The sequence below is a fragment of the Lactuca saligna genome, chromosome 3 (genome assembly GCF_052625555.1).
Source record: "Lactuca saligna cultivar CGN05327 chromosome 3, ASM5262555v1, whole genome shotgun sequence".
Taxonomy (NCBI): domain Eukaryota; kingdom Viridiplantae; phylum Streptophyta; class Magnoliopsida; order Asterales; family Asteraceae; genus Lactuca; species Lactuca saligna.
The window spans coordinates 28577629-28599052 of record NC_136419.1 but is presented as its reverse complement, the minus strand read 5'-3'; the positions used below and the strand labels follow the sequence as shown (position 1 = coordinate 28599052).

The 21424-nt window shown below is 39.4% G+C and overlaps 2 protein-coding genes across 2 annotated transcripts; one reads left to right on the top strand and one right to left on the bottom strand.

Annotated features, from left to right (window-relative positions):
- The first annotated feature begins 4938 nt into the window (after positions 1 to 4938).
- On the top strand, positions 4939 to 5998 carry LOC145034929 (arabinogalactan O-methyltransferase 1-like). Its single transcript, XM_078983494.1, has one exon. It carries the CDS (start codon positions 5023 to 5025, stop codon positions 5860 to 5862), a length of 840 nt encoding a protein of 279 aa, XP_078839620.1. The 5' UTR covers positions 4939 to 5022; the 3' UTR covers positions 5863 to 5998.
- A 1251-nt stretch (positions 5999 to 7249) lies between these two features.
- LOC145034927 (uncharacterized) lies at positions 7250 to 8906 on the bottom strand. The gene is made up of 5 exons (XM_078983493.1): positions 8506 to 8906; positions 7915 to 8018; positions 7713 to 7826; positions 7542 to 7625; positions 7250 to 7443 (listed from the first exon to the last, which is right to left on the bottom strand). The coding sequence occupies exons 1-5, from the start codon at positions 8762 to 8764 to the stop codon at positions 7387 to 7389; spliced, it is 618 nt and encodes a 205-aa protein (XP_078839619.1). The 5' UTR covers positions 8765 to 8906; the 3' UTR covers positions 7250 to 7386.
- Between the last annotated feature and the right edge of the window lie 12518 nt (positions 8907 to 21424).

Genomic DNA, 21424 nt, shown 5'->3' with positions numbered 1-21424 from the left:
TAATTATTTGGTTTCCTAATTATCTCCAAGGGATATTCTACAACCCTAAGGAAGTTTCTAATTTTCGGCCATCCTAGGACTATTCTAGAACCCCTCTCTTGTTCAACTATTGACAATTATAACTTCGGTCCTTGTACTTTTAGTTAATCCAATTAATCCCAAAATTAATTCAAATGAATTTCTGATTAATTTTTAATTAAATACTATTATTTCTAATTAATATATTGTTGTCATAGCATATTAATAAATTCATTTATTGCTATTTATTAATCATATAAAAAATCAATAAAAATGTATCTCTCTCTAAAAGTCATCATATTCAATTACCAGGTTTGAGTGCAACCTAAAAGGAATTTGTTAATAATTCAAGTATATACCAATTTAGTTATTAACTTAGACATATAATCCAATAAATATAACTTTATCTCTATATAAAGATGATAGAAATGATTAGAGTTTAATTGAAATTTGGCTAATTATTCTTACTTTTTAACACAATTTATAAACAATTATAGATTTATAATGGTTAATAATTAAATAGCGAGTAATGAAATCTTTTTAAGTAACTAGTTTATTAATTAAAATATAAAATGTTAATTTATATATGTATAAACTATGAATTTAACCAAAATCAAACAAAATAAGGTATCCTTATTTGGTCAACCAAACTGAATATTGGCATAATTGATTCGGTGATTGTAGTTTTGAGGGTTCTCGGATCTGTGATTCCCGCTAGAAGTTTGGTCTTATAGCTAGGAAGTTGTGGATTATGTTGGCATTGTACGTGGCCCCTGAAGCGATTATTTAGATGGGATTCGCATGGGGAGTCACCTTATACTAAATGGAGGTTTCATGAGCGGTAAATAGACAGGGGATTAGTTTTCTAGTTGGTTATCATCGCGGTTGTGTACTTATGTGTAGGATAATTATGAAGACGATTGGCTGAGGAGGTTTAGAGCTAATCAAACCCTTGGTTTTCGACTAAGGGTTCCATCGTGAAGCTGAAGCGAGAACTGATTTCGAGGACGAAATCTAATTTAAGTGGGGGAGAGTTGTAACACCTGAGATTTTGAGGACCAATTTTGGGAATGAATTACCTTTTTGAGGATTTCAAAATGCGTGTTGGAGGCATTAATATGGCATGTCCAGATATGAGGAAGCGTGTATTTTGTTAAGGACAAAACGACTTGTTGCCTCTTGAAACATGGCGTGTTGATGCTTGGTAATGAAACCCTAATCTTCCGGGTTTTACTCTATATTTAAAGGAATGTGGAGGCTAAGGTTTGTTCACCCTCAACCCCCATCAGCCCACAAGACCTAAAGAAACCCTAATCATCTTTCCCTCCCATTTTTGAAGCTAATTTGGTGTTTTTGGAGCTAAAGAAGGAAGAAGGTGGAAGAAGATCCAACAAACAAGCCCCATTCTTCAGTTTGACACTCTTCTGGACCTTTGTAAGTGTCCAAGACCTGATTGTTATCATTTAAAGTTGTTAGATCTTTAGTTTTGTCACTTTTTCTTCTTGTTCTTAATCGTTAGGATGGTTGGATCTCATAAATTTTGCAAATTTATGAATCTCCAAGTCAGTGTGACCTAGTAGTGTGTTGGATCTGGTCTATAATCAAGTTTTAATGTCATGCATAGAGATTAGGTCACATATATTCTCATTTTGAGCTAATATGGGTTCAAGACATACAATGGACATGTATATCTAAAAAGCACCAACCTTTGGATGGCTTAGGCGTTAGAATCGCTTCTGGAAAGGATGGACTTCAGATCTTAAGGATTAAGGGTATTTTGGTTAATCCCTTGCTATATCAAGCTCGTGATTTGGGTTTTTGTACCTTTTATGTAGTACCAATGGTTAAAGTTGGAAATTGTATCCTTCCTAATCACATTTTGGTCTAGATATGAGCTTTGGAGCTCTTGGAGTCGAAAAGGAAGCTAAATGGATTACGCTATTGGAACTCGAGCGAATACAGTGTGTTTACAAGTCAACATGGCGTGTTGGTTGAACTTTTCCCAACTGTTTGGATGCAGGCGGAACACGGCGCGTTTCTTAGTCAACACGACATATTCTAATCAACATGGACTGTTGACTTTGACCAAGTTTGAACTAAAGGGGTATTTGAGGTATTTTTAGTGGTATCTAAGGATTGGTCTTTATTTGATGAATCGGTGTTGGTTGGAGCACAGATTCGGAGTTGGTCCTCATCAGTTCTTCAGTCTGCGATGTGAGTTTTCCTCACTGTACTTACGGGTCGAAGGCACCAAGGTCAGCCCTTTGGATTGTTATCTTGGTTTATCGTATGATGGTGTGCTTTAGTGATCTGTTAGATCTATATCTTGGTAGATAAGATGATGTTATGCTTATTGATCTGTAAGATCTATCTGTTTGTTTACTGGCTGGTTATTTGCATGTTTGTCTGCTATAATTATATATATATATATATATATATATATATATATATACATATATACGTGTTTGTGTGTGTTGACACTGTGCATGTGTGGTTGGGTTGAGGCGCTCCTGCTTTATGTTGAAGGCCAATAGACATAGCGCGTCCCAGATACACTGAAGGCTAGTTGGGCGTATCAGTCAGGCCGAAGGCCCGGAGAACGTTCCAGATAGGTAGAAGGCCCGGTGTGGCATCCTAGTCATGCTGAAGGTTCTGTGAGTATACCAGGTAGAATGTAGGCTGTAGGGTGTTCCATTCAGACTAAAGGCTCTATATGCATGTTGTTTGCTTTTATTATTATGATATTGTGATGCATTGGTATTTTGGGGGAACTCACTAAGCTTTGGGCTTATAGTTTTGGGTTATGTTTCAGGTACCTCAGAGGAGTGCGGGAAGGTGAAGACGTGATCATGCACCTCTTCGTGTTTTGTTTTATAAATTTGGGAAAACTCTAATATTAAACATGTTTTGAAAACTATTTTTGTAAACAATGATGGTTTATGGATTGGTTTTAAAAGTTTAAAATTTATCATGATTTTTATGGATGTTACACTTATGACCGACTACTCTAGGTAAACCGAAAAAAAAATACTTATTAGTGTAATATATTTCTCACTTTGTGCATATTTAGTCCTTATATTGTTTTGCAAATTTAGGCACTAATATATTTTTTGTTGCAAAATAAGTCATTGTTGCTTTTGTACACATTCAATATCTATGATCAGTTTGCTTTGGTTTTTCACATGAAAATTAATGTGAGACAATCATTAATGAAGTTTTCGGGGATGTTAATATTTATGGTTACCATGACCTCAGCTACTTGATTGCTTAGGTCTTGTGTTCTGAACATCATAACTTCTTCATATGATCTTAGATTTTAACGATCTTTATATTCACGCGTTCATTCATAAAGAACGCATGTATATAAAGATCATAAGTAAAAACAATTAATTTTTAACGACAATAATCTAAACGAAAATTATGGTAGACTTAAATATGATCGTGTGGATATAAAGATCGTTAAAATCTGAGATCATATGAAGAAGTTACGACGTTTAGAACACAAAACCCAAGCACTAAGCAATCTAGGTCGTAGTGGTTATAAGTATGAACAAACATGAACACCTCATTAATGATTGTCCTATATAGGATGTCGTTAAAAGAAACATTTCATGAGTATTGAATGTATACAAAAACAACAAAGACTTATTTTGCAACAAAAAAAATATTAAAGACAAAATGTGTACAAAATGAAAAATATTTTACCCTATTAAGTCATTTTTGTCCGACTTAGCTTGAGTTAGGGGTGACAAATCGGACCATCGTGTCGTGTTTTTATCTGACACGATACGACATGATAAGATTTATGTAACACGAACATGACACAACACGATATCGTGTTTTTTTAACTAACATGAAAATGAACTGATTAAAAAATGACATACACGACATGATATCACAAAGATGACATAAAATAACAATTAATTAATTTAATTAATGCTTAATCATATATAACACGAAAAATACGAAAAACACGACAGACAAATGCTAAATCGTTTCAATTTCGTGTCGAATCTTGAACACGAACATGACATGACATGATCTCGTGTTTTTTTACACTTGACACGAACACGACTTCAAATTTCTGTTTCGTCCCAATTTCATTTCGTGTCGTGTCATCCATTGTCACCCCTAGCTAGAGTAGTCGGTCATAAGAACTGAATGTGTACAGTTAAACAAGTTGAAGTGCAAATATGAATGAAAAAACCTTGTGTCCAAATGTGTATAAATCAAAAGTATATTTTTCCCTTTTAAGTCATTTCTCTTACTGAAGATTATGATATAGAAGGCGTTCCAAAAAAAGTTTTAATAATAAATTAATAAATTTATTTAATTAATATTTAATCATACATAACACGCCAAACACGTAAAACACGATAGACAAATGCTAAATCATTTCAATTTCGTGTCGAATCTTGAACACAAATACGACACGACACGACACGATCTCGTGTTTTTTATACTTGATACAAACATGAAATCGAATTTCTGTTTCGTCCAAATTTCGTTTCGTGTCGTGTCATCAATTACCATCCTAACTGGAGTAATCGATCATAAGAACTGAATGTGTACAATTAAACAAGTTGACGTGCAAATATGAACGAAAAAACTCAGTGACCAAATGTATATAAATAAAAAAATATATTACCCTTTTAAGTTATATTTCTCGTTGAAGATTACGAAATAGAGGGCGTTCCAAAAAAAAAAGTTCTAATAGTAAATAATAAATTAACAATAAAAACGAATAAAATTAAAGAAACAACTTTTTCAAAATTTCTCACTAAAATTATGTAAAGAACTTAGATATTCTTCTTTAGTCCAGGGGCCTTTTAGTCAATAGAGATTTCACATTCATTCACCAATGGATGTGTAACATGTGTCACACATCATCCTCAACATCAACACTACCATTCAAGTCGATGGCTCAATCTTGAAAACTAGATAACCTGTTTTTCGTGTTTTTCTCTTTGAACCAAAAAAATAGAAAATAAATAAATAAAAGGCATGAATCTACGACCCTTCCCTGACCGGAAAATCTTCATCGCATTCTCCCTCCTTGCTCTCATCGGCGGCGGCCTCGTAGTTTTCTCCTTCATCGGCGATGGTACCAGCCAACTCATCTGCACCGGAGCCTTCGACAACTTCCAATCCTCGGCGGCTTCGATGCAACTCCGGGCAATCCTCCACTACGCCACGTCCAAAACCGTCCCTCAACAATCGTTCGACGAGATCTCCATCTCCTTCAACGTTCTCAAATCCACCTCCCCTTGCAATTTCCTCGTTTTCGGCCTCGGCCACGATTCCCTGATGTGGGCGTCGTTTAACCCCGGCGGCGTAACTTTATTTCTCGAAGAAGATCCGAAATGGGTCCAAGCAATTCTCAAAGACGCACCGGATCTCAAAGCGGTGAACGTTAAGTACCGGACACAGCTCTCTCAGGCCGACGACCTTATGAAAACGTATCGGTCGGAACCGGAATGTTCTCCAACCAAATCGTACATCCGGGGCAACACGCGGTGTCGGTTAGCTCTTACGGGTTTGCCCGACGCGGTGTATGATAAGGAGTGGGATATCATCATGATTGATGCTCCGAGGGGTTGGTTTGCTGAAGCGCCCGGTAGGATGGGGGCGATTTACTCCGCCGCTGTCATGGCGAGAAACAGGAAAAAGCCCGGCGTGACGCACGTGTTTTTGCACGATGTTGATCGAAAGGTCGAGAAGGCTTATGCAGAAGAGTTTTTGTGTCGGAAAAATAGGAAGGATGGTACCGGACGGTTATGGCATTTTGAGATTCCGCCGGCGTGGAATGTTACCGACGGGAAGGGCGGCACTAGTTTTTGCTAGGACGATGAACCACCGTAGCGTTGGTGGTGTGGCTTTGTAGTCTTTTTAGTATGTTATCTTTCTATACAATCATGAGTCATGTGTTCTAAACTCTTTTTCTTTTTATTTTTGGTATGATTAAAATATCGTTGCTATATGTTATCTTGTGGTTCGATTTATCATCTTCTCTTTGCAAGGGTTTTGATTAGATATTGAGACAACCATTTGCCCACATAAATACACAATCTGTTAAGATTTAATAACCCAAAGGAACAACTTTTATATGAGTGGTTGTAAAAAATCGAAGCTCAGATGTATTCTGAGAACCCATTAGGTGATATTTTGGTTTTTCAGGTTGAAAGGAATGTTATGTTAGATAGAAAGTTGGGTCGCATATTTATTTCTAAAGATTGTGTTGGTTGAAGCAAAACAGATATACGTATTTATTTTGTTTTACTTTCGGATAAAAATGCAAAGAAAATTGAAGAAGGGGGTAGAAAGTGAAAACTGAAAAGAATTGAAAGTTGGGAACACTAGGGGTCGAATGTAACCTATAGAAGATTCCCAGGTACCTGTTTTGTCAGTTTTCCAAAAGTTTGAAAGAGGATGAAACGGAAACGTGCGGCATTTGATTTTGGCAGCTAAATTCTCCAACGATTTGCGATGGTTTCGCATTTTTATATTCTGAATACATCACTCATTTAGATTAAGTATCAAAAGCTCATAACATTTTTATTTTTCGCGTTACAAATGAGATAGATTTTAAGATACTAGGCTATGACTTTATTTGTTTTATTTTGTAAAATTATTAGTAGATCTCTAGAATTCTACAACAATGATTTTAAGCAATTTTGTGACATTTGGGTAAATTTTTCAACAAGATCCCATAGGTCTACGAAATTTACAAATTCACGGCAATGGGGAAAAAGTTGCTTATGTAAATTTACAATAAATAAATAAATACGAAATATTTTACAAAAGAAAATTATAATAAAATTTATTCATATCTTTTAATTTTTGGTCAATCTTTTGCAAACTTTCGTTCAATTTTTAAAGTACCTTCATGTTTTAAATAGTAAAAAAGAATGAGTGTTTGTTCTTCATTGCATGGAATGTGTTTATAATGATTGTGAATCACGTGACAGGACGAAAATCACAACGATGATGTAGGACAGTAAGAATGTCTTGAGGTGTACCTGATTATTTCCCATGCTATGAAAATATTAGCTTTATCAATTTTGTTTTTTATAACTCGTTTACTATTTTTGTTTGTACAATAACACCTCCTAAATTCTCTTGACTTATGTTAAAAAAAATAAAATCCCTTTTAATATCTGTCACGTGTAACTCTTTGAGATTGATTTTTTGACCCATTTCTTTCTTCATCTCCTTGGAAACTGAAACCATATAATATAATCAAGAGCTTCTAAATTCATAATTCAAACAATACTTACGCTATCATGAATTACACAATCATTCTCGTTTACAAATGTTTGATCATATGAACAATACACCAGATGTTTGGTGTTGTTGTATATACACCACCTACAGAAAGTATCTCATTCGATCATCTCTCCTCATAGCATAGTATACAGCTTGAACCTTGAAAAAATCACCAACTATATAAATAAAAAATCCGAAACCTTTTTTTTTTTTTTCTCCCTTCAAAAAGGAAATATTGACGTATAATGATTACTAACCTGCTTGCTAGAAACAATCTGAACAGGTCCAATGTTTACAGAGACATATTTCCCACCTGATGATAATTTCTGCTTCACTCGGCCCTTATAAAAATCAAATTTGAAAGTATGTTCAAAATCAGGATTTCAACAAAAGTATGATCCTTTTATAAAAGAAGAAGTTAGAATTACCTGTGGGATTGGATGTTGAATTACAGACTCAACAGCAACAACCATGGATTGCACAAAATCATCTCCTCCTGATCCAATGGCTGTAAATCCTCGAGCAGCTGGGTATATGTTTAGCTATATCATTTAATTTCAAAAATTATAACCAATTCAAGTAGAAACTTCATGTTTTGAAGAAAAAAAATTGTGAAGAAATATACCATACCATTTTATTCAGACTTAGAGACTCATAGGTGGAGTCATTGGTGATCGTTCCTCCAAGAACTATGTTAGTGGTTTTGCCTACTCTTCCTTTAGCCTTTGAAAGTTCTGAATCATATTTTTAATTGTTAGTTTTGCTAGATACGACACCATTATTGCAAAAAATGTAACATGCCCAGATACTTTGTATAATCTCACAAACTGTAAATCCTTAATGATGATCATGAACATCAAAAAACAACATAAATTGATACATAAACAAACAGTTTTATGGTCTGTGAATTGTGATCTTCAGCATTTAGACAGTCGTATGTGAATTAGGATTCCATGGTAACTGAAAGAATAAGAAGCAATAAAAGTTAAGAATACTGAATACCCCCTTTCTGTTTTATACAATAAGACCTAAATGTTGATTGTTCGTACAAAATTGATTTGAATTTCTTACAAATTGATTCAAATCTCTGGATCCTAAAGTGATTGAAATCGTCGTGTTTCCAAATGAAGAATCCAGATTCTTTGTTTCACTCCCCACCAAAACATATGCACCACTCAAACAAAAAGAAAAACAGAAACAGTATGCTGTAAATTGATTGACCTGAAATGGCCTTGAGAATAGCTTCTTGAGGGGGCTCCTGTTCATTCTCCATAGATGAAGACGATGGGTTTTCGTTATGAGAGCAATTGAGCTGATGATACCCTCGTCTTCGGAAATTGAAATCGCGAACCCTCGTTGCGATTCGACAGCCACATCGTAAGTTGGGGGAAACCGAAGGTAAAGAACAGGAAGTGAAATTAAGGGAGGTTCGCCATGGCTCGGGGAGAATTACAGGGCTGAACACTGCTAGACACCCCATTTTATAATCGATTTGATTAAAATCTAGAATCTGATTGAAGTTTTATGCATCCAAGAGAGGAGGAAATATTTTGGAAGCAATTTTGTTTGGGTGTTTGTATAGCGCGGTAACTTGTCCTTCGCTCCCTCTGTTGAGTGTTGATAACAAAGGAGTATTTGGAATTACAAGGTTAAAGAGTCTTTTTTATAAAAGTTTAAAAAGCATTTGTATTTATTTTAGAGTAAAAGTTACTTGTGAGGTTAAAAAAATAAAATAAAATAAAATAAAATAAAATAAAAAAATTGTAACTTTTGAAACATTATATTTTCCTTCAAAAAGTTATTTCAAAAAAAAAAAAAATCAATATTCAAACATCTTTGGATTTTTTTAACTTTTTAAAAAAATTGAAAATCAAAAGTTGTTTTAAAAGCAATCCCAAATACCTTTTAAATGTGGTGTAGGGATGAACAGTTTTTCCTAAATCTCGATCCCGTGTGGATACCGTACCGAAACTGGTACTGAACCGTACCAAATTTAAATATATGACTTATTAGGTAATTAAATGTTGCTCTTGTATTCAATTGGTCACTTTCCTTTTTTTTTTTTGTATCTCATTTACCATTGAACTTGTTGTAGGTGTTCACAGAAACCATTGAAACTGGCTATTGAAGGTTTCCGGCAATTTCTTATCTCCGGCGACTCTCCGGCGAGCCTTTGGCAAAAATGAGATTTTCGACGGATCATTGGGTCTCGGTTTGATGACTTATAGCAGCACGAGGTAGTAATGGTGGTTTACTTGCGGCAAAAGGGAGGTGACAGGTGGGTTCCGATGATGGCAGGTGGCTTGCTGCCTGCGTCTCTTCTTCCTTTTTTTGGCAACAAATCGATAGGAGGGAGAGAGAGGAGGGTGGAGAAAGCTAAGCAGCAACATCGGCGGTGGATGCCGCTTGGATGGCTGTAACATCCCAAAAATTATGGACAAAAAATTTCATTTTTAATTAAGTGATTTGCAAAACGTTAGTAACAAAATATCATTCGACCATATCATTTAATAAAACATGTCTCGCGTTTGTAAACCAGAACATAGATCATAATAATATCAGAGTACAAATCCCAGAATGTCTCATAGTGCGGAAAAACAAGAGCGTGTGTGTGATATGCTATTACCGCGCCAGCTCCTTCCCTTTGGCTGACGAGGTACCTGAAACAACAACTAAAAACTGTAAGCACAAAGCTTAGTGAGTTCCTCCAACGTACCGCATACCAAATAACCTTATAACATACAAATATTGTCAGACATATCTGGGTGCCCGACCTACCCTTCGGTCCTTTCTGGGTGCTGGTCTCCCCTTCGGTCCTTTCGACCGGATATTGGGGACTATTTACCACTACCACATAACACGTATCACATAATCTATTTAGCATGGCTGGACATGACTGCCCCTTCGGCCCTATCAACCGGTAACCTGGGGACTATCTCCCCTACTATCGCTAGCACATAGCATCATATCGTACAAACACATAAACATAACACAGGTAGTGGCAACCCTAGATGATAGCACAGAGACAATCATCTAATCATACAATTCCTACTAGTGGGCCGACATTGTGCCTTAGACCCACCGCTATTGGAAGGTAACTCGCCTCAAAGTAGCTGCTGAAAGTATGCTTGCTGAGCGTCTGACTGCTGAACCGGAACTCCACGGCTACAATTTCCATAAACACTAAGTCAGATACTAATAACTAATCTTAGGGTAAAATAACTATTTTACCCCCCCCCCCCCCCGATCAAAGTCAACTTCCTGGTTGACCGGACTCGCCGAGTCCCTTCCATCTATTCTAGTTCTACACATGTTTTACTCGTCGAGCTTAGCGAAGACTCGACATGTTCTTCCTCGATGTATACGTACTAAGTCCAAGTTCATCTGACACGCCGAGTTGAAGAATAACTCGTCGAGTCTACGGCAATCTTCATCGGACTCTCCGAGTTGCTCATCCAACTCGCTGAGTCCACGGCTATCTTCATAGGACTCGTCGAGTCCATCGTTATACTCGCCGAGTACATTCAGTCCTTTTTCCATACAGACCTGATTTGAGCCATGCATCGACTCCAAACCACAGATCCAGGCTTCTAAGGCATGCTTATCACATAAAGTTGCAAACTTTACGTGCATGCATAGCTTTAGGAGCTTCAAATGTCCAACTAAGTTCTTAATGGGGTTCTAAGCTCAAAAGGGACCTTAATCACTAATATGACCAAAACTTAACACTTCAAGAAGGTAATGAGAGTCTAGATCTGAAGTATAACCCAACCATAAGGTTTCTCTTCAAGGATTTGGGGTTTTAGGGCTTAAAAGCAACAATTTAGGGACAAACAAGATCTAATAGATCAATAACCAAGATGTAAACTTTATTACCAGAATGGATGACCACAAATGAATGTGTTCTGGATCTAAGTCCCCTTCCTTGACCTCTTCAACTTCTCCCTTCTTCCACTTGCTCCAAAGTGCACCAAAAGTCTCTTCACAAGGCAATCAATCACTCAAACTTACCAATGGAGGCTAGGGTTTTCGATAAGGAATGCTCTGAGGGTGATGGAGGCTGAGATGTGGCTATAAGGACGTTTAAATAAGGTGCAAACCCTAAGGATTAGGGTCTCTTCCTGATTGGCCTACTCGCCGAGTCCAGGCGTGGACTCGCCGAGTAGATCACTTAAAGCCCGCATCCACTCGACATCTACTCGGCGAGTTAGGGCTACAACTCGCCGAGTAGCTCTTCCCAAAAGAACATGTAATTAAAATAAATACGTACCAGGAACGGAGCGTTACAATGGCAGTCGAGAAAAGTCCGCTGGAAAAGATGACCGAAGAGTCGCCGGAGATAAGAAATTGTCGGAAACCTTCAATAGCCGGTTTCAATGGTTTCTGTGAACACTTACAACAAGTTCAATAGTAAATGAGATAAAAAAAAAATTATATGTTATGAAATTGTATAATATAATATTTAAATAAAGAAAATGAATTAAATATTTTTTTTTATCAAAATTGAATATTTAAAACATTTGTTTTTAAGAAACAATCTGACAATCAAACTATTTTAAATAGTTTTTCTAATTTTTTTTATTACTTTTTATATTTTATATCATTTTTTAATTTTCAAAGTCTAACAAGTAAAAATAATACATATGGTTTATCATTTTCTTTTAATGAGATTTAAATCTTTGAAAATTTGTACCAAGAGGCAAGAGTCATTTTCATCTAGTCTAGTTTTATTGTGGAATCGGTTTTGCTAAAATTGAAAAAATTATATAACACATATTATTTAGTTTTTACATTTTCTTCAATATATTTTAGTATTTATTAATTTTAAAATACTAATCGGTTCACAACCCTTATTACTACTTTTAGCGAAATTTTTTCCACAACTGCCAGTTTGCGTCGCCAAATATACCCTTGCTTTTTGAGGTGATTAAATTTGAGTTTCAAAACAAAAAAAATACATTTTTGGTAAAAAAAAAAAATATTTATTAGTTTATCCGGTAGCAAAAGAAAACTTTTTAAAAGAAACTGTTTGAATTAACTTATGTAGCAACGAAATATCATAAATTAAAAAACATTTTTTTGTAATGTTCGACAAAACCTGCTTAAATATGTAACATGATAACACAATACATACTTATATAGATTTTAGTATATTTGTTATTTTATATATACGAATATATAGTTGATCATTTATAGCAATCTTTTTGTCAAAAAGTGTTACATAATTAACATCAGTTTTTTTTTTACATATAATGTTTTTGACAAAAATCTTGTAATTAGGACGAATCAATATATAGTTTGCACTATTTCTCCTTGATTGTTGACTATTAAGAATGGTCGATACAAGGTTTTTAACTATTCTACTAGACTGCTACCTACTACTTGCTACCATTGCTACCAATCAACCAAGTCATTGGGCCTAATTCATTTTGATTGATGACTCTTGAGAATGGTCAATACAAGGCATTTGTTCTTGCATATGGATACCAATTGCAAATAGTTCTTAGTTTTTATATATGTTTCACAATTGCCTAACTCTTTAATATATCAATATTAACATGTGTATAAAATTTGTATATAGTCAGGTAGTCAAATAGTTAGTATACTCTACCGTATAGTTAGGAGAGTTTATCTCTCAATTCAGTTATATTCCTCTGTATAAATTTATACTTTTACATTGAATGAAACATACAACAGATTATTTCTTATTCATTATATGGTATCAGAGCTGTACCTCATACACTTAATTATTTCTAATGGCAACATCCGTTCCTCACTTTCTCAACTTGGCAACCACCACCGCCTCCGCTCTCAACTTTCAGATGCCATCAATTACTGTCAAACTTAACAGAGACAACCATTGTCTATGGCGACTACCATCATTGCAGCTCTTGAAGCTTTTGACCTAGAAGCTTTTGTTCTCAATCTCATTCCACCTCCCACCATCGTTGTTGTTCCAGCCACCAATGGAACTCCTGCCACCGCCGATTCTCCTACTGTTCTGGCTACTCCGGCTTCTACTCAACAAAACTCGGACTTTGTTCTATGGAAGAAACGCGATCAGTTTGTTTTCCTTTGGCTTCAATCCACTTTATCAGAGCAAGCCCTAACTATTGTCACCAGATGCACCTCTTCACATATGGCCTGGCTGGTCATTGAGAAAACATATTAGGCCCAAACTAGGGCAAATCGCATGCAGCTAAAAGCCCAACTCCAATCCCTTTTAAAAGGGTCCATGTCCATGATTGAATATATTGAACGAAAACGTTCAATTGCGGACACTCTTGCTCAAAATGACAACCTTGTGCCCACTGAAGATCTAATTATGCATCTCCTCAATGGCCTTGATTCCTCATATGTTGCATTTATTACAACCTTCATGATGAAGACAGAAGTATTTTCCATCGATGATCTTGCAGGTCTTCTTCTTCGGGAAGAAGCTCGCATTGAACAGGAACATCTTCGACAAATGACAGTTCAACCCAATATAGTTCAACCCACTGCAGTTCAATCCCCATCCAATGCTCTTACAGTAAATCGTTCTCACACCAACAACAATCGATATTCTTCCTCTTCTCAAGGTCAAAGCTCCGGCTCTTCTCGCAATACTGACTCTAGACGTCGTCGACCGGTTTGTCAACTCTGTAATAAACCTAGTCATGAGGCTATCGACTGTTGGCAAAGGGAAAATCAAATGGATTTCCCATCTCGTCGTCCAAATCCCCGAAACCAGCCAAGACAAGCTAATGTGGTCCAGTACAACAGTCCTTCACATGTGATAGATCCGGCCTGGTACTTTGACACAGGGGCGACAGATCATGTTTCTCCTGATGTCCACAAACTTCATCATGCAGAAGAGTACACAGGGGACGACAAACTTCAAGTGGGCAATGGTAATAACTTGTCTATTTCTCATGTTGGCTCATCTTCTCTTTCTCATCTAAAATTGCCAACTGTGCTTGTTGTTCCTAAATTAACGAAAAATCTCCTTAACATTTCCAAATTAACAGAAGACAATCTTGTTTATGTTGAATTTTGGCGTAATCATTGTAATGTTAAGAACTTTTAGGGAAAAACAATCCTCCAAGGGGACATCAATGATGGGCTCTATCGACTACCTCGCACTCGCAATAAAGTCGTTTTCACTGGTGTTCGAACCTCTCTTCATGGATGGCACAAGAGACTTGCACATCCACATGAACCGATGTTAAGGAGATTAGTTTCAAAGTTTCATCTTCCTACTTCATCCAATAAATTCCCAAATGTCTGTGACTCATGTCAAATGGGTAAAAGTCATTGATTTCATTTACCAATTTCCCATATCACTTCTTCTAAACCTTTTGAACTGGTGTACTCAGATGTTTGGGGTCCTTCTCCTGTGTTTTCATTAAATGGATCTCGATATTTTGTTCTTTTTATTGATGATTGCACTAAGTTTGTATGGATTTACTTCTTATCACCAAAATCTCAAGTGTTTTCCACCTTCTTGCAATTTCAAACCATGGTTAAAAATCAATTTTCTTGTGATATTAAAAGCCTCCAAACTGATTGGGGGTGGTGAGTATAGAAATATCTCCACATTTCTTCAACACCATGGTATTATACATCGTGTTTCTTGTCCTTACACACAGGAACAAAATGGGGTTGTTGAATGCAGAAACCGTATCATCGTCGAAAAAGGACTTACTCTTTTAGCCCAATCATCTCTACCAAAATTGTTTTGGGAACATGCTTTCAAAACTGCAACTTATTTACACAATCGAACCATCACACCTATTCTCAATTATAAGTTACCTTATGAAAAGATTTATAACAAAATCCCACACTATGATTTTCTCAAAAGTTTTGGTAGTTTGTGTTATCCTTTCTTAAGACCTTATAATCACCACAAGATTGATTTCCGATCTCTTCCCTGTATTTTCATTGGTTACAGTGCTTCCCAAAAAGGATATTTGTACTTCCACCAATCCACTTCCCATATTTATATATCCAGACATGTGGTTTTTGACAAAGATATCTTTCCTTATATATCTCCCCAACCTGTATCTGTTCCTGCTCATCTTAATGTCACTTCATCTACACTTCTTGACTGTGCAGATTCTCTTAGATCTTCTCTACAACAACAAATCTCTCACACTGTTCCTACCTCACCTACACCAGATGTGTCACCTTCTACTCTAGCCTTCACCCCGGTCAGCTCTCAATCTGATCATCACTCTTCTCCATCCACCATCAACTCTCAATCTCTAAATTCTCGATATCAACAGTCCACGGTTAGTTCTCGTGCAAAACAATCAAACCCAATACCCACTCACTTTCGACCTGCTGACTAAAATCAGCATTCCATGGTAACTCGAGCTCGCACTAATTCCATCAAACCTAAATCCCTAACAATTACTACTCACATGGACCCAAATATTGAACCTCATACCTTCACCCAAGCTCTTAAGCACAAATGTTGGCAAAATGCGATGAAAGCAGAATATGATGCTCTCATGAAGAATAAGACATGGTCATTAGTTCCTTGTCCCACTAACACTAACATTGTTGGATGTAAGTGGATTTTCAGGGTAAAATGCAATTCAGATGACTCTGTTAACCGTCACAAGGCTTGGCTTGTAGCTCAAGGGTTTAGCCAAGAAGATGGTGTTGATTTCTTTGAAACATTTAGCCCAATTATAAAGCCCACGACAATCAGACTGGTGCTCTCCATTGCTCTTTCTAAGGGGTTTGACATCAACAACGCTTTTCTAAATGGTGACTTATCAGAAGTGGTTTATATGAAACAACCAAAAGGCTTTGAGGACCCAACCAAACCTAATCATGTTTGTAGACTCCACAAAGCTCTTTATGGGCTTAAACAAGCACCACTGGCTTGGTTTACCAAACTCAAACAGTATCTAGTCACAAATTGTAACATCCCGGAATAGCAAGAGTAGAGTTGAACGGCTAAAAGTGTAAGTCTTGAAGGGCGACTCGGCGAGGAGATTCGCGACTTTGATCGCGTGTCAAGTGACCTACTCGGCGAGTCCAAAGATGGACTCGGCGAGTAGGTGCTGGGTGAAGAAAACCCAAAATCCGGGGAATGAGCCCTATATAAAGATCATTATGTTTCCTCCATAGCCTCCTTGATCCCCCTTGAGTCCCAGAAACCCTAATTTCGTGGAGGAACCCCATTGTTGAGCAAATTGGAGCTTGGAGAGGTGTTTGTTGAAGAAATCTTGAAGGAGAAGAGGCTTGGATCAAAGGGCTTTGCTTGGATTCGAGTTTCATTGCTGTTGGGGCATTCTTTGGAGGTAATATTTCGTTCTTGGGCTGTGTTCTCTTAGAATCTCATTTTGGGGTTGTGTGGGAAGCTTAGTTATGTGACATCTTGAGTTTGAAGGATAGATCTGAGGTTTCTACCTCATATCTGGAGTGGAGAAGGTCTTAAGAGCATTAAAGCCCCTGTTCTTGTGTTGTTTATGGAGCTATCATGTCCCAAACCTTAGTTCTAAGGTGAATAAGGCCTAGATCTCTTTGGATTCACGTAAAGTTTGCCACTTTACGTGATGGATGGATTGTAGGAGGTTAGATATATGTTTTGGATCAATTGCATGGCCTGGAGTGCTTCTGAATTGATTCAGACCGGTGATACTCGGCGAGTCACATGGGTGGACTCGACGAGTTGCTTGAAGATGGCCTGGAACTCGGCGAGTTGGAAGAACAACTCGGCGAGTAGCTTGAAGATAGCCTTAGACTCGGCGAGTCTTGTCGAAGAGTCCCAATATTTCCTAGTTGAGTCGAGAATCGGTGAGTCAAGGGATGACTCGGTGAGTTGGGTGCGAGTGGACTCAGAGTTGTGGGACTCGGCGAGTCTTGGGGTGACTCGGCGAGTTGGGTCGCTGATGGAGGGAAGTTCTGAGCATAGGGACTCGACGAGTCATCGGGTTGACTCGGCGAGTAGGGTCAGTCAGGGGTTGACTTTGACTTTGTCCAAGGTTGACCAGTTGTCTTCCAGGGGTATTTTGTTAATTAAGGGTATTTATTGAATTGAATGTTTTGGTGTTCAGTGGAGGAGTTCGTGTCAGGGTTGGAGCAGCGGGATCTTATCCTTTCAGCCGGCAGTTTCGAGGTGAGTTATCCTCACTATATCAACAGGGTCTAAGGCACCAAGGCCGGCCCTTATCGGATTGAGATCTGGGTAGTTGTTATTATTTTGTTGTTGTGATATGCTTGCATCCTGAGAGTTAGGACGGTATATGTTAGAGACCTGATTAAGATCGGTATCCTGAGAGATAGGGAGATGCTATGCTAATGACCTGTTAGGTCGGTATCCTGCTTAGAGTATGTTATGCTATGTGATCTGCTAGATCGGCTTGTTTGAATGTGAACTGTTATATGATTATATGTTTATGTGTACATGGTTGTTTGGACTGGAGATGGGTTGAGGCGGTCCTGCTTTGTGCTGTAGGCCAAGATACTCAGGGCGGACCGGTTGTTCCGAAGGCCCAGCGAGCGGTCCGGATATACTATAGGCCCCACGCGGGCGGACCAGACGTGCCGAGGCTCGGAGAATGGACCAGGCCGACTGAAGGCCCGATGCGGGCAGACCAGTCATGCTGTAGACTCAGAGAGTGGACCAGGTGAGTTGAAGGCCCAGTGCGGACGGACCAACCATACTGTAGACTCGAAGGACATGACTAGACTCGGAGGATGGATCCGGTGGACTGAAGGCCCGATACGGCGGACCAGTCACACAGTAGACCCGATATGCATGGTTGTTCTATGTTCTGTTCTGTTATGTATGTTTTATATGTTATGGGCCGGAAGACAATATGTTTTGGACCGGAAGGTCGTAGCCTGGAAGGGCGTATATGTGGTTGGTATTTTGGGGGTAACTCACTAAGCTTTCGGGCTTACAGTTGCGGTTTAATGTTTTTCAGGTTCTTCAGGAGACTGTGGCAAGGCGAAGGCGTGATTGTACCGCTCCTCATGATTTTGTAGCAATGTGATTCTGGGAATACTCTAAATGATTTGTATTGAAAACCTTTTAGTAAACAATTTAATGAAATCGGGTTGTTTTTGAAAGATTTAAATTGGTTGTATTTTTCGGTCGTTACAAGTTGGTATCAGAGCCTAGGTTTGGGTGAATTGGAGGAACACTTGTGTGACTCCAGTCTCAAATCGAGGAGGGTTTTCAAAAGAGAATTTAAAATGGTTTTCAAAATATGTAAAGGAGGACGTGGAGGTACGATCAGCCGGAGCTAGTAAGTAACCCCAAAATACCATACATGATATTTGTTTTATTGAGCTTTGATAGAATATCATGCTAGAGTTAGGCTAGCGATCTTCAGGATTCTTGATGTGTTGCCTGATTTATGATGCCTGCTAGCCTAGGGTTTCCTTGTGAGAGATTTCTAGTGTTCCTCTAGTTGTGAGGATAAAGCGTTATCATGTATATTTGTCTCTAGGGTGTTGTGGAAGTACTTCATACAAATATGGGTAGGTGTGGAAGGTAGTATGGGCCCGTACTACTGAAAGCACAGGACCCATACGCGTATCAGGGAAACCATGACCTCTAGGGTTGGGTTGGGAGTTGGTTCCCGGGATAGTGGGAAGTGTCTGAGATTTCTGGTGGTTTATTTTCAGTATGGAGACTTCAGGACACGCTGGGAGTGGATCCGGGTCAGGATCAGGAGCAGGAGAGGGAGTTCCAGGTGGGTATGTACAGCCCGAGGTTATCGGTCAGATGAGTACGCACGAGTTGGATGCAAGGATTCGTGAGATCCTACATGATGAGGTTGCTGCATTGTTTCGGGCTGAGCTGCCGGAGTTGTTTGGGTCGATCAAGACCGCCATGGTGCAGTATTTTGATGAGCGCTATGCGGCTCTCGCGGAGACGGCTGCCGCGGCGGCTACAGCAGCTTTAGCAGCGGCAGGGGGAGGAGCTAGTAGAGGTTTTCAGTATCGGGACTTCGATAATACGAAGCCTCACACCTTTGATGGAGTTCAGGATCCGATCGTTGCTATGAGATGGTTATCAGATGTGGAGGGATGTGTTCTTCACGTGTTCATGCCCTGCGGATCAGAGGGTGAGGTGCGCTCTAAACCTATTAAGGCTCAGGGCAAAGGATTGGTGGAGATTGACCACGGGGTCATACTCGGATGCGCAGAGGGCTGCGATTTCATGGGATCAGTTCAGAGAGATGTTCAGTACTCGTTATGTTCCGCAGGTCGAGAGGGAGAGGTTGGCTCAGGAGTTCCTCGAGCTGAAGCAGGATTCGGAGTCGGTGATGGAAATCACTAGGATGTTTACTGAGAGTGCGATGTTTTTCCCTGAGTTCGCTTCGAAGCAGGATCAGATGTCCTGATATCTGAGTATGCTAAAGAGAGACATCAGGCAGTTTGTGTCTGCGCAGAGGTGCGAGACCTTGTTAGAGTTGCAGGAGGCCGCCAGGCGGCGTGAGTTAGAGATTGAGTTGCAGATGCGTGAGCTGAGGCAAGCTCCGGTTCAGTCGCAGCCAACGACGAAGCGGTCTAAGACCGTTGATTTCAGGATGGGAGAGCAGAGTAGCCAAGTCTGTGGAAAGTGTGGAAGGGGTCACGCCGGAGTCTGTCGGTCCAGTGGTGCATGCCGCAAGTGCGGAAAGGATGGGCATTATGCGAGGGATTGTCGGCAATCAGTGCCGGTTCGGGATTTGAGGATCTGTCATCATTGTCATCAGGTTGGACACTTGAGGGTCAACTGTCCACAGCTTGTTGCAGGACCGGTGCAGGCTCCAGCACCGACCACGTTGAGGATCACAGGTGGAGGTCAGCCCCCAAGGGCTTAGGGTCGTGCTTTTCAGCTTGCTGCTGCGGGTATGTTTCTTTCCTATTGTCTTAATTATTTATGATTATTGTGGAGTATCGCCTATCTGCCAGTCTCGTTGGATGGTTATAGAATCACGTTTCGGGTTTTCGTGTGGCATCTGTTGTTCCTTAGGGGTTTGGTGAGTGGTGTTCGGGATTTTGTTTTGGTATCCTTTGTTCCGTAAAGGATCGATATGGTTACGGATCAGTGCTTAGAGCTATCGTTGATTATCTTTGTGAGGATTAGTGGCGGATGCGGCGTTGGTTTGAAGGTCGGGTAGCTTCTGCAGTCTGAGGAATGGAAAGTTAAAGATTGGGTTCCTTTCGAGCGGATTGTTCAGTGTGGAAATATGTTTTTATGAAAGTTGTTAGCGCTGGTGAGGAACTAAGTGCGTGTAAGTGTTGTTTTTCTCTGCATTGTTGTTTTGGGAGATCGGTGATGGCGACCGGTGGTTAATTGTCAGTGTCTTAAGTGGGGGAGAATTGGAAATTCTCCGGATGGTCGTTAGGCTTGAGAGGTTGGTTAGCTGCTTGGGAATTCAACGGTATTTCGATCAGCCGAGAGCAAGCTCGTATGGGTGAGTAGCAGGCGTGCGGGGGGGGGGGGGGGAATACAGACCTAGGGCATTTGATTGTGGAAGGCCTGGAGCAGACCCGGATCGAGTATGTATGATGGAGTTAGAGTTCGAAACCCCTAGAGGGCTAGAACGGTATGCACGAGAGGACTCCCTGAAGAGATAGCTCGAAATGATGAATTCTAGTTGAGCGGTCCGGATAGACTGAAGGCCGGTAGGCGTACCAGTCAGGCCGAAGGCTCGGAGGACGGTCCAGCCAGAATGAAGGCACTGAGAGTGGTCCAGATTGGCTGAAGGTTCTGAGAGTGGTCCAGATTGGCTGAAGGCCTGGTGAGGCGGTCCAATCATGCTGAAGACCCTGAGAGTACTGTTGGATCGGTTTGAGGTTATGGATTGCGTATGTTGCCGTGTGATTGCATTGGAAGGTCTGGCCCCGGGTAGTGATCTTGACCAGTGAAGATAGTGCATGGGCTTAAGAGTCCCTGCGATGAGAGTCATAGTAGTTGTGTCGAATGGATATCGAGTGCGCTTTAAATAGGTAGTGTAGCGTGGGGTGAGCACCATAGTACCTGTCATGGTGACAGGGCGGGCGAATGGTTTCCTTGGTAAGGAAAGAGGGAGGAATGAAATTCCGAAAGGGAGTGCGAATTCACGGAAGTGAAAGCGGCAGTGTAGAGTTATGATTGGAGTGGTCCGACGGTGGTTTTTGAGTAGCGTGTGTGCGGCAGTGG

What these genes read in the sequence shown, in the direction of transcription:
- LOC145034929 (XM_078983494.1), top strand. Translation starts at nt 5,023, where the DNA reads ATGAATCTACGACCCTTCCCTGACCGGAAAATCTTCATCGCATTCTCC.
- LOC145034927 (XM_078983493.1), bottom strand. Translation starts at nt 8,764, where the DNA reads ATGGGGTGTCTAGCAGTGTTCAGCCCTGTAATTCTCCCCGAGCCATGG. An exon ending in TATTCTCAAGGCCATTTCAG is followed by an intron (nt 8,019 to 8,505) that starts GTCAATCAATTT and finishes AATATGATTCAG; the next exon opens with AACTTTCAAAGGCTAAAGGA. An exon ending in TTCAACATCCAATCCCACAG is followed by an intron (nt 7,626 to 7,712) that starts GTAATTCTAACT and finishes GATTTTTATAAG; the next exon opens with GGCCGAGTGAAGCAGAAATT.